The sequence below is a fragment of the Archocentrus centrarchus genome, chromosome 17 (assembly GCF_007364275.1).
Source record: "Archocentrus centrarchus isolate MPI-CPG fArcCen1 chromosome 17, fArcCen1, whole genome shotgun sequence".
NCBI classification, from domain to species: domain Eukaryota; kingdom Metazoa; phylum Chordata; class Actinopteri; order Cichliformes; family Cichlidae; genus Archocentrus; species Archocentrus centrarchus.
This window is the reverse complement of record NC_044362.1, coordinates 14,606,962-14,619,837: the sequence shown is the minus strand read 5'-3', so window position 1 is coordinate 14,619,837 and position 12,876 is coordinate 14,606,962. Positions and strand designations below refer to the sequence as shown.

General features: G+C 44.0%; 1 protein-coding gene across 4 annotated transcripts in view; it reads right to left on the bottom strand.

The window, feature by feature from the left end:
* LOC115795334 (myomegalin) overlaps positions 1-12,876 on the bottom strand; it is a 48,766-nt gene that overhangs the window by 5,427 nt on the left and 30,463 nt on the right. Inside the window, exons 19-47 of one of the 4 annotated variants that reach the window (XM_030751172.1) lie at positions 12,592-12,774; positions 12,398-12,514; positions 12,234-12,314; positions 12,017-12,120; positions 11,763-11,905; positions 9,241-9,362; positions 8,933-9,108; positions 8,508-8,835; positions 7,864-8,068; positions 7,608-7,724; positions 7,258-7,514; positions 6,940-7,154; positions 6,681-6,798; positions 6,430-6,547; positions 6,218-6,272; positions 4,108-4,355; positions 3,937-4,032; positions 3,680-3,841; positions 3,219-3,467; positions 2,940-3,071; positions 2,737-2,853; positions 2,443-2,650; positions 2,246-2,388; positions 1,617-1,853; positions 1,390-1,491; positions 935-1,155; positions 696-839; positions 451-589; positions 61-107 (exon numbers count right to left, since the gene is read on the bottom strand). In XM_030751172.1, coding sequence (XP_030607032.1) covers positions 61-107; positions 451-589; positions 696-839; positions 935-1,155; positions 1,390-1,491; positions 1,617-1,853; positions 2,246-2,388; positions 2,443-2,650; positions 2,737-2,853; positions 2,940-3,071; positions 3,219-3,467; positions 3,680-3,841; positions 3,937-4,032; positions 4,108-4,355; positions 6,218-6,272; positions 6,430-6,547; positions 6,681-6,798; positions 6,940-7,154; positions 7,258-7,514; positions 7,608-7,724; positions 7,864-8,068; positions 8,508-8,835; positions 8,933-9,108; positions 9,241-9,362; positions 11,763-11,905; positions 12,017-12,120; positions 12,234-12,314; positions 12,398-12,514; positions 12,592-12,774 — 4,584 coding nt within the window. The remainder of the gene's footprint in view (positions 1-60; positions 108-450; positions 590-695; positions 840-934; positions 1,156-1,389; positions 1,492-1,616; positions 1,854-2,245; positions 2,389-2,442; positions 2,651-2,736; positions 2,854-2,939; positions 3,072-3,218; positions 3,468-3,679; positions 3,842-3,936; positions 4,033-4,107; positions 4,356-6,217; positions 6,273-6,429; positions 6,548-6,680; positions 6,799-6,939; positions 7,155-7,257; positions 7,515-7,607; positions 7,725-7,863; positions 8,069-8,507; positions 8,836-8,932; positions 9,109-9,240; positions 9,363-11,762; positions 11,906-12,016; positions 12,121-12,233; positions 12,315-12,397; positions 12,515-12,591; positions 12,775-12,876) is intronic. The other 3 variants (XM_030751170.1, XM_030751171.1, XM_030751173.1) reach the window with 3 other exon arrangements.

The following is a 12,876-nucleotide window of genomic DNA, read 5'->3' as shown; positions in this document are numbered from 1 at the left end:
AGAGACACAGATACCTAAGAATATGTAAGTGACGTAATGGAGGGTGCATATATGGCTTACCTCTAAGTTTGTCCTTGCTTTTTTCAGCACGTCACGAGTCCTTGATACTGTGAAAAAGAAGTAAAAGTTTTCATCTTTTTTGGTTATTGTATGACTTAAAGTACACAATGATTTGTATCTGGACCTGGGATACAAGAAGCAGCACTGTATGTTTATGTAAACTCTGCAGAGGCCTGTGTACCAGACCTGAGGAGCACAAACCACCTAGTTTATTGTTTCTGAACTCTAAACAGTCTACAGGGACATGCACTGTTGCCTTATTAGGCATGAGTAAAGGGATGAGTACACTTTCCCTGTCCACATTGCTTTTTCTCTCTCTTGCTCTCTCTCTCTGTCTCACACACACACACACACACAAACACACACACACACATGCATGTAAACACTCACACTGGCTGACTATGAAGTGCTCCATGCTCTCCTTGGTGCGGCTGGTGCTCCTCAGTCTTTGTATTGTCCCCTTAAGAACCTCCTCCTGCTCAGACACACGCAATTTCAGGGACAAGATCTCCTCCTGCATACACTGCTCCTGCACACACACACATATGCTCTGTTAACACTTATTTCAACATAAAATGTTGCTCTGAAAGCCCCCCCCCAAATAAAAATCATAAAATATTGTGCAATGTTCAAACCTTCTTAAGATTCTGGATGGCGGGATCTGTGCTGGGAAGAGCTGCTCTCCAGAACATCTTCAGCAGAGACATTGCCTCCTCCAAGATCTGCCTCAGAGTCTTGGTGTTGGACAGAAGACTCTTGATACATCCATAATCCAGAATCTGCAAACACAAATCAGTTGGGTACTTGTGCTCATTATTTATTTATTTTTTTCAGTTCTCACTCTCTGGGTTAGGTTAGGTTCACGAGAACACACCAGCTCGCTGCTCTGTTTCTGATTGCCATCCAGGAGTGGTGGACCGAGGCAGGCCTGCAGGGTTGTCTCCATGCGCTGGACAAGGCTCCGGCCCTCGAGGACTTGCTGCTGCAGCGCACTGAAGTCGTCCACGTGACCGATGGCGTGGCGACCATTTCGGTTTGCAAACGATCCATCAGGGGCATCGCCCTCCAACTCAGAGTGCGGATCAAGAGGGTCTGCTGGAGATAAAAGAGCTGGAATTTATTGTGGAAGGACATCGAATGGCACTGTTGTCTTTTTTTTTTTTTGTAGTTTTATGGTGATTATCAGTAATTGAAACTATTCAGTAACAAGCACATTAACCAAAAACCAAGGTGCTGTTATTGTTAGAAAGCAAAGCAACCTTCTTCATATTAAGACAACAAATTAAAGTCAGATTAAGCTGGAGTAACTGAGGTGAAGTTAAGTCACACCATTGGCAGTGCTATGGCTGTCATCCAAGTCTGAGTAGGGAGGACCAGGAGATCCACAGTTAAAGAGACCAATGTCCCTGACTGGTGGAGATGGAGCTGGGTCTGCGGAGCACACAAACAGGCAAACCTCGCTTGGACACACTGCAAACTTTACCACTGCACACTGAGCATCACAAGCATTTTACAGCATAGTACGATGGAGTCGTGCCCACAGGCTTCTGTCTCACCATGAAGCAGCTGTCGTCTGTAGAAGTTTTCTCTCTGAGGGCTGGCAGTGAGAGCAGAGAGAGAGGGAGTCCGAGGCGACCCCACACCCAGCTTCTGTTCCAGCTGCTTGTGGAGCTCCAGCTGTTTGAGGGCGCTGTTCTCCTGGACGCTGTTTTGCAGCTGGGCTCGCAGACTCCTCACCTCTCCCAACAACTCCCCCAGCTCTACTGGTAGAACGGGGACCTCACACAGGTAGCCTGAAGACAAAATGCACAATTACCAGAAAGTCTTGGAAACAGTAGTGCTTTGGTGCTTTGGGGGGTTTGGAGGGTTTTATTCTTTTATTTACATATTTGTCAAAAGTTAGAGAGACCGTTCTTGAGCTTTAAAGAGTTTGAAAGCAGCTGGGCTGTGGGTTGGGAATGGTTAAATAGTTACCAGTAAATATCCAGGTAAAATATTTTCTCTAAAATACCATCCCTAGAAAAAAATTGAGCAGTCTGCTTATTTTCAGTCTATTTATCGGTTCATTCATTTACCACCAGATGGCACCAAAGTAAGGGATTCCATGGGAACACTGAACATAGGGGCTTTAAATTATCTATGCTATACTGTAACATGCCGTGCATAGTTAGTTTAATAGGCTGACCTTTGTTGGCCTTCGTGCTGGAACACACTCGATCATAAACGTGTAGTTCGCTTTGCAGGGAGTGGATGAGTTCCCTGCTCTCACATAGCTGCTGCTGCAGTAGTGACACCTCGTGCTGGAGCCTGACAATGCACAGATACATTCTAATTATATAACAGTGAGAGATCAAGACAGACAGGATTTCTATCTGCACACACCTGTTGGTTTTCTCCTGCCCGGCCTGTCGCTCCTGCCTTAATGTGTGAATCTGCTGTCCCTGCTCCTGACTGTGGGCCTGAAGTCGTCTTAGCTCCTCTTTCCACTGCTCAGCTTCCAGCTCTGATTGCTTCAGGCGGGCACGTGCTGTAAGCACCGCCTCCCTCAACTGCACCACCTCCTTACTTGTGTCTGAGAGCAGAGGAGAGACTGAATGGGCTCATTTAAGTATACCACCCCACTCCCAAAATTAAGGCAACTTCTCTCAAATGTCTGCTGGCTTTCCAATGAAGTACCTGTGCTGGCCTGCAGACGTGACTGTAAACCCAAGTTTTCTTCCTTCAGGATTCTGATCTCATTGGATAGTTGAGTGACTGTGTCCAGTCCTTGAATATAAATGTTGGTTGGAGCCCCTGGACAAAAATAAATATTGTGTAATTTCTTAGAGACAAAGAAGTGCCAGTGTTTGTTGTTACTCAGGTGTGGAAAGCTACATTACCTCCATCACGCCCAGTGGTGGGCAGTTTTTGTTCAAGCTGTTGTCGGAGCCTCTCATTAGTCCTAATGGACTCCTCCAGGCGCTGGCGGAGACACCTCACCTCTTGCAGGTGCTCCTCTATCAAATTTACCCCTATAAATAAATAATATAATAATAATATTGTATTAATCATTTGACTCATTTCACTATGCACAGTTCATTAAAAAAAAAGCTCGTATTTTTATTCTTAAGCTACATAAATATCCTAAAAAAAATCACTGCATTTGTACAGAGTCTCACCTGCTTGGTTGCTTCCTGGTTGGCATGCAGAGGATCCAGAATAACTTCCGACCAAGTTTTCCATGTCCCACAAAGGCCCTCCTTTCATTAAACCTGAGTCAGACTTCATTAGGTGGCCTTCAGGGATGCCACCCAGCTGGTATGGTTGAAAGGCATGATGGGATAGCTGGCTGTAGCTTGACAGGTCATGCTGGTTGTGGGCACCAGGCGAAAGGGTGAAAAGAACCTTGTCATGAGGAGCTGGATAGCCTGTAGAGAGAGAGACACACACACACACACACACACACACACACACACACACACACACACACACACACACACACACACACACACACACACACACACACACACACACACACACACACACACAAACGGGAAGAGATGAGCCAACAGTGAGATTGTAATTTCAGACAAGTTTTGAGTATTTTCCCACACATGGCACACTCTCTTTGGCCCCTCACCCCTGTTCTGCTCATTCATCTGTTTGTACAGCGTGTCCAGCTCTGGGCGAACAGCCATCACAGATAGGGCCCTGGGCCGGGGGTCAGAAGTGACTTCATGACCCCAGCCGTCAGGGCCAGAGAGGACAGAGAGGGAGGAGAAGACAGGCTCCCTGAAAAGGGCTGGAGGAGAATGAAAGGAAGTGACACATACTAGGGGAGAGATGTAAAAAGAAAATCTGATCTTTGCAAGTCACAACCATCTGTGAGTGCCCTACCTCTGGTCAAACCCACAGTGGCCGAGCAAAGCATGTTGGGACAGCTGCTCGAAGTCTTGAGAAGGCCACGAAGAGGAGGAGGGATAGAGGAACGGACTAAAAGAGGGGAATGGAAGGTGAAATGATAGAAAGATGGATTTCACAGAAAGGAAGATTAAGCATCCACAATACCTTCTGGGTCTGATCCGTGTCCTGGTTGCCGGAGCCGGTGGTCCTCCTGATATTCCCTGGTGTCCAAATCAGAGCACAGCTCCAAGTCTTCATTGGTTTGGTACTCATCAGACACCAAGGAGGTCCTATCCGATTGGTCAGTAGTCTCGGAGAGGGCGTGGCAGCTGGATGGGGTCTCAGGATGCTGGCGCAGCTTCGTGTGGAGCGATTCAATGATTTTATCTTTCTGCTGCAACTCCTTACTCAACCTGCTCATGCACAGAAGGATGAAAATCAAAGAAAACATCATGATATCGCAGTGAAACAGAACGCTGACCTTTTGGCCATAAAACGTAATTACTTTCATTTTATGCTATTAAACATTCATGTACAGTTTTGTAATAATTAGCATCCAAACTCTTGAGTGATGATGAAATTCTTGCTCGTTCCTCCTTGAATCTAAGTAAACCCTTGTACATTGTTTGCTTCTTTGTCAAGGTTTTGGATGCATGTACGCACAGAAAACCCATAAACAGAGTTCTCCATTTCTTGGCACAGATCACAATAGAAGGAAGAGCAGATGAATAGAAGATGACTGGTTCTTGTTAGTACAACAGAAATCCACAAATAAGTGACTTAGTTTAAATCCAACAGAAACTACCACCTCTGAAGGATATAGTAACACTGAGCATCTTAAGCCTGTCTGGGTGGACACCTGCAAGCTGTCTGTTCAACTAAAGTAACTTAAACGATCTGCATGGTGGTGCGCGTGTGGATTAACAGCAACCTTCTGTCTTCTCTCCAACATAAGCAGCAATGTGGACAGCTCCTCGTGCACCACAGCGTGTCACATGACGGAGCAACCTAATCACGAGGACAGAGTCAGTGCTCTGCAAAGTGAGCTAATAAGTTCAGCAGATCATAATACTGCAGGTGACAGTAAAAGGGTGAGATATATTTACAGTTTGTCCATCTAGTAGCCTATATAGTGCATGCAATTCACATTTTTATACATATAGAACATGATCTTGGTGGTAGGTTTTATAGGTGAATAATGAAGAAGATTTAAATGTAGCTGAACTTAGCTGTGGGTCTGTCCCCTTATTTATCATCTGTATACTGCTACAAGCAGCTAAAATAGTCATGTGCAGGTCTGAGATCATGCATTTGTATCATCACCTGTATAGATATACCATTGCACTACCAACACGTCCATTACATTTCATTAAATACTTTAAACAGTAAAAGCTGCCATGTACTGTTGATGTGAAATTACTTACAGTACTTTCCCAGGTTTTTGTTGCCACTTTTTGAGAGGAGGGGCTGCCATCAAATTCAAATTGAGCTATTTTCGTGAAATAGTAAAATGTCTCATTTTAAACATTTGATATGTTTTCTATGTTCTATTGTGAATAAAATATGGATTTATGAGATTTACAAATCACTGCATTCTGTTTTTATTTACATTTTACACAGCGACTGTAATTGGACTGGATGAATGGAGAGCTAAGTCGAGAGGTTAGTTCAGTGACAGAAAAATAAACCAAAGGGAAGCCTAAGAGACTTTCAGCACTGGTCATTCAAAGCAGTAACACCAAAAATAATGCATAACGTTAAGAATGAATACAATTTAACTACAATTTAAATTCACTTCAAATTTACTTCATGTACAGTTGTCATAAATGCAAAAAAAATAGACCAAAACAGTTTCTTGTACCAAGCTGTAAACATGCTTATTTCTGCTTCAGCTATGGTCCATGTCAGTCCCTATAGGCTGACATGGACCATGTCAGCCTATAGGGACTGACATGGACCATGTCAGTCTATAGGGACTGACATGGTCCATGTCAGTCCCTATAGGCTGACATGGTCCATGTCAGTCCCTATAGGCTGACATGGTCCATGTCAGTCTATAGGGACTGACATGCGTTTGGAATCAGCCTCAAGAAATCATTCAAGAAACCCTGCTGGCCTCATTTTTGAGCCCCAGAAGTTGCAGCTTGGTTTCTGGCTTACCTTAACTTGTTCCCCACACACACACACACACACACGCACACACACACACACACACACACACACACACACACACACACACACACACACACACGTGGACATAAACAAGTTCACTTACCGTAAGGCAAGCAACTCATGGCCTGTCTTGTCGTCATGGCTCTCTGCGTGTTCTCCTATAGTCAGAAAAAAAGGAAAGATGGAGCACTGAGAATTCAAATAAATTGGAAACTAGAATTTGAGTTGAAGAGGAAAACAATAATGTGAAATAGTAAAAAAAAAAAAAAAAATGCAATGACTTGCTGTGAATTTGGATTAGAAAATGTTCCTTACGTCCGCTAATCTTGGTGACCACTCTTTGTGCCAGGGCGGTGCTCTGTGCCAGCTGCTCTCTGAAGCTCTGACCCATGTAGTAATCAATATCGTTGGCCCGCAGGAGCTCCTCAAAAGCCTGAAAGTTGTTGAGAATTAACACAACTATGAGAATCTTAACTAGGAAACTTCACTCAGATTTTATTGTCTCTCCATGTCAATAAAATGTAGAAAATAAAACATCCCTGGATTAAGGAGTGTGTTTGCAGCACCTTGGTGGTATCTCCCAGGTGTTGGGTCAGGATGTGGCAGACTCCTTGCCCTTCTCTCATCCGTTGCCTCAGGTGGGACAGCTCACGAGCTTGTGCCTGGATCAGCGAGTTATACTTCCTGTACAGCGAGGAAGAAAAACAGCAGCCAGAAGAGAGATGTTTGCTGAAATTCACTGAAATTATCTAACCACTCTCATGTGCATCCATCCACTGATTCTGGATAAAAAGAAACACTGCCACTTTATCTCTGCCAACTCACCCAGGCCAGGTGGCACATTTCCCTTCTTCTGCTTGGCCTTTGCCCTCCAGTCTGCTGGTCTTCAACTGAGCCTCCAGTGATGCAACTCGTGCCATCAGTTCTTGCAGCTCCCTGCTGGGTTTGGACCCTGGCCGAGTCCCTTGGGTATCAGACATCCAACCTTCATCCTCATCCACACCACTCGGGGCTGGTGATCTCTCAAGTGCCCAGTTTACCTAAAAGGTGAAGATAAAGTGCCAAAAAAACCTCTAGAACAGTTTGGTTTTTTAATTAGCATTAAATAAGCCTAAAAGACAAAACTTTTTCGAGTGTCAGTACCTTACGGGGGGTGCGCTCCAAGCTGGAGGCGTAGTCACTGGTGGCAGACAAAGACCGGACACGGAGCTGCAGTCCGCGGATCACTTTGTGACAGCGGGTCAGCTGTGAGCGGAGATCCTGGACAAGATTCTGAAGAGAAGCAGACTCATCCCTCATTTCATAAGCACCTCTGTTACTGCTGCAGCTTCCAGCATACCAGCCACCACCCTCACAGTCCTGATGGGACAGTGATGTGCACATCTCTAGGTCATCAAACTCTGAAAGGAGGAGAGATGAAACATGATTAATGAGGTTATTGTAAAGAATATCCTCTGTTTTGGTCTAAGATAAATCTGATCTTTGTTCATCACCTGGGCTGCTGGTGTCTTCTCTCTCTGCTTCATTCTCGCTGCGGCCACAAGTTTCATAACCCAGATCCTGAAGATCCACCTGCACCTGCTTATTGGCCTGCTGAACAGAAGTCTCTGCTGCATAGACATGAGACAGAACTTACTTCAGTCCTGTATACTAAATAATGCATATTCAATTAAAGATCTGAATACGTTTAAGTGTATTTATCTAAATCATGCCAGCCTTCCTTTATACATGCTCTTCTTAGTGACTCACTGAGCAGATCTCTGTACTCCTTTAGCTGTTCAGCCTGAGCTTGGACGGTGGCCTCAGACACCATCAGCCTCTCCTGCAGCTCTCTGTTCTCCTGCTGGCTTAGAGCCAGATCAGAGTGCAGACGAGACGCCTGTTCACGGAGGCCATCCTCTTTATCCTGCCAGAGCACTCTGACCTGAGAGCTGTCACCAGCAGCCCCGGTCTCCTGCAAAAGCAAAGCGTCTAAGCAACACTGACGTGTAATTTTCACAGGTGCATCAATTAATTATTTAATCACACACCAGCTCTTGTACTGAGTGCTTTTTAATCACATGTAACAGGACATTAACTGACCAGTTCTGATTCTTTTCTAAGAGCTAGTTTTATATGTAAACATAAAAAAACTATTTAGTACAGTGGTACAGTGATTACTGACAGTTATAAACAGTATCAAACTAACTTTCTTGCCAATTTAATTAGCAATTTAATTATGGGAACATAGTATTTTCCCATCTAAACGGTTTTGCTGCTTTCAATGATCTGAGTACTTTTTTTCTGTTACTGTGTATTAAATTGTCTGGTCATTTTATTCTCTAATATTTTGTCAGATTAGAGGGGAAATAAAACAATAAAAGTGACCATATAATGATTGCATAATGTGCTACCGCTTCAGGTTGGTGTGTGAGATGGTGGGACGTCAGCATGCCCAGGTTCAGAGAGCGCGGCCTCACGCAGTGCCTCTTCCCCGGCTCGTTGCTCAGGCTAACACATGGAGGACCTCGTTTCCCTGCCGGAACCGGAGATGGTTTCTGTTCATCTTCTTCCTCAGTATCCTCCTCCTCCTCCTCTTCTTCTTCTTCCTCCTCCTCCTCTTCTTCCTGTTCTTCCTCTGGGCTCAGACTCTTTGTTTTTGCCCCCAGCCCCACCACTCCAGCTCGTACCTGGTTTTCTTTCAGGGCCTGGTTCTCCTGCTGCAGCCTCTGCAGGGCACTCCTACCAAAAGATGAACAGAAGGACAAATAAGCATAACAGTGCCACTGAACATAATATCATCAGGCAAACAATAAGTCGTTCAAAACATAATACACACCTCATCTGAGCTACAGAGGTGTATCCATCCCTCTCCAGCTGTGCCTTTATTTCTTCAAGCTCAAACTCGAGTGTTTTCTTTGCTTCATCTAGCTGCTTTACATCAGCTCTCTGGGACAGTACCCCCCTCACCAGCCCTCTGCTAACACACTCAGGTCCACGAGCCTTAGCAGAAGCCTATAAAGTCAGAAAAAAAGACAGCTCTCACTATCTAAGTCTTATATAATTATATAAGATGCTCTTAATAGTCAAATTAATTAAAAAAAAGTAAAGGAATTTCACATTGAGATGTTAGTAAAAGCATGTTACCTGACTGGAGGTCAAACTTCTGGCATTCACGTTATCGTCATCCTCCTCTATGCTGTCTGTAAACTCCTCACTGCTGCCATCTTCATCATCTCCCTCCTCCTCTTCCTCCTCTGTGCTGAGCTCTGGAAACAAAATAACCATTTAGGGGTAGTATCCACGTGTTTTAGTTCTTTTCTTTAAATCTTAATCCACTGTTTTTCTTCTAAGTCCTGTAGGTTTTAAGCCTCTCCCTCCCCGGCTTCCACTCTCTTTCCCATTCTTTCCACAGTCCTCTCTCTGCACTGAATCACCACTTTGGAAGTCATGGGACTTAAGGGAAATGTTATGTCATAAGTTGCAAGCCAGCCAAAAAAAAACGGTGCACCCAGTATGTGTGTGTTTGCATTCATAAGAGTGAGATTAAACACCTAAAACTGATACAACTGTAACTGATCCTGGGTAATTAATACGCATTAGGAGTTGGTAGTGATTGTGAACTGCTTGTCCTCGTCTGTTCTGTGCTTCTAATACAGCACACACACTCACACAGAGACCCGGAACATGTATGTGGATGTTGGTTTGGAGGAAGCAACAATTCAGGAAAGTGACTGAAAAGAATTTCAAAGGGAAACTGTTTTACATAATAGGCCTCCGCACACACACGCATACACACACACACACACACACACACACACACACAGAGCAGTGCTATATGTGACTCACATGTGGGTTTGTATCTAGAGCTGCTCACTGCATTGTGGGGACATACTAAAGATTATTTCATAATCAGAGCAAGTTTAACAGGACTCAATTATCAGAATGTCTCCACTTTTAAAGAAGCAGGAAAGTTACCGCCCTAAATGTCTTCATGCTGTTAGTGAGAGGGCAACTCATGGAGCAAAACTGTTGAGCCAATACTTATTAAGCAATGTGCTCTGCAGACTTAAGTGGCGTAACATGGCACCCTGTTTACACACTGTGACACTGCGTAATGTCACCCTGTATGAGGAATGTGTTGGAAGAGGCACTTCTTGAAGCTGTATATTCAGTTTGGTTTGTGTCTTTTTATTTAAACTGACTATATAGTGAGGATACAGAGACAGGGGACACAGGCTTTGTGTTTATGAATATCTCATTACAGCAGGACAGCCATGCAAACATGAAAACCATGCCACACTATCATGCATGAGGGAGAAAGGACATGACGGATAATTAATTTGGACTGGATTTGTTTTAATAGCAGACGCTCTTATTTGATGCTTTTGTATTTGTACATGAGTTTTAGCATGTGTGTTCATATGGTTTTAAAAATCACACATTAGGACATAAAAAAAGGGCAGAGCTGGGTGGCTGAGGAGGACAGGTAAATAATATATCTGCTTTGGGTAAAGGTTCAGAGATAAAACATACTGTGGGTTGCTCTATGGGTAAAGAAGGAAGGTATGTCAAGTAAAAGGGGAGGATTTCAGATTTCCTAATTAAACACAATAAAGAGAAATCCATACCACGAGTGCTTTTGACAGAAAGCCAGCACATGTTTATTTTTGATGCATTTAAAATACAAAAAAAAAAAAAAGAATAAAGAAGCGTTGACAGCGATTCCATCTGTGAGGCTAAATGAAACGATCGGGGCACAAATCCCTAGAAAATGTCCTCTTCCTCATATAAATATTTCATGTGCAAAGTTTATTTCTGGTATTCACATCTCCAGCGGTTAATAGAGAGCACTGTCTAGACTGCAGATTATCCAGTCTCTGTACAAAGCTGAATCTATGAGCAGAAGTGCTAAAATGATGCATATCATATCAAATTACCATAACATAAAGCATCTACCAGCTTATATCTAATACGACTGACGACCTATTCTATCATGCATATCTATTAGAGCTTCGGGTCCAACACAGAACTAAAAGGAAAGGCCATCTTTTTTTGGATTTGTTTCTTGGGCCTTCGCTAAGTGTGCACATCCTGCTGACAAACAGATGATGTAAAACAAATGATGGATGGTGAGACGTTTCACTGTAAGGCATGAGCTCGAATTTCTCCACAAGACGTGACTTCACTGTGACAGTAAGGCTGGAAGAGTGACACCGGTGAAAGACAGTACACAGAAATGGCAATAGAGAACAATCGAACTACAAAGCAATATGCAGGCAAATCTCAAAAACAATATAAAAAGAGATTCACACCACGCCCACAAAATATATTAATAAATTTAAACTCCAAGCTGCAAATTTCCACTTCATTTCATTAGGGTTCATCTGAACAGGGATCTGTTGCTGTGAGGAGTGTTTGTGCCATCTGGACAAAGCTGCCAGCATACTGAGGGTCAGATTCTGGCTTTTTGGTTTTTTTAAATATAATTTTCTCTTATTTAAGGAACACATTTTTTCATAAACCTGACCATCAGTGGTTACAGACAGCTCCATCTCACATTAAGAGTGCCAGTGTCACTGAGTAGTGCTGTGGTCAGACAGAGCATCAGGTAGCGTTAGTGACAATGGTGCTTGCAGCCTTGGAGGCTGGACCCTGCCCGTTCCCACCTCCAAAGTCAGGCTGCCTTTTAGCTGCCCTGTCCAGCAGCAGGGCCATGTTACGGGTCCTGGCCAGGACCTCCTCCAGTTGTCCGCGGAGCGCCTGAACCGAATCCAGCTCAGTGTGGAGGGCTTGGATCTTCTCCGGGCTGCTGCAACATCAAAAAGAGGAGAACCAAATATGTTTTTTTGGGGAAATGTTTTTTTTTTTTTTTTTTCCCAGGAATCCAGACTGTCACAAAACCTGCATAGAATTTCCCCACCTGTCACTCTTGTGAATGTGCGTGAGATTTTGGTATAACCTCTTCTCTGCCTTCAGGGCGTCATTCAGCTTATTGTACTCTGATACTAGCTGCTCCAGCACATGCTGAGTCACAGTGGCAGGGAGGGTTAAGAAGGAGAGACATTTACGTAAAGTGGTTATTTCTTAAGGAACACAAATATCTAAATATCGTCTAACTGAATGAATCAAAATCATACTTTGTGCTCACTGCTGTCTTTTGTGGCATCTCCTTCCAACTGCTGGTGAACCAAAGATAAACGCAAAGCAGAGATTTCCTTCTGCAAGGAAAGGACCAAAGATGTAACTTGTAACATAAAAAACAAGGAGTTTTTGTGCATAATCTCAAGGTCCTCACACAAACCTGAGCCTCTGCCTCTTTCTTCAGCACCAGCTGCATGTCTTCCTTCAGAGCCTTGATCTCTACCTCACTCTCCTTTGAAAACGGCTGCATGGCCTCTTCCTGGGCCTTCATCAGCTCCTGATGGAGTGATAAAGTAGCCAGTGAAGACCAGGTGTAAAGGTTATGTAGCCAAGGGAAAATGAAGGAGCAGGTACCTTGATAAATGCCTCCTTCTCTTTGAGCAGACTCCGTAGATGCTCTGTCTCTCCTCCTGTCTCTCTTTCCTTGTCCCATCTCAGTTCGTGCAGTTCCTGCTCTCTTTCTGACAGCTGTCTGCGAAGCTCCTGGAGCTGGCCAGTCCGCTCACTGATCACTAAGGAAAGCCTGTAGGAGTAGTCCTGAGAGAGAAAGAGTTACATTTTATCTTCCTGAATTGTCTTTTCGTTGGGCCCCAATGTACAATCTGCCAGACGCAGTTCAATATCATACAAGAGACGCAG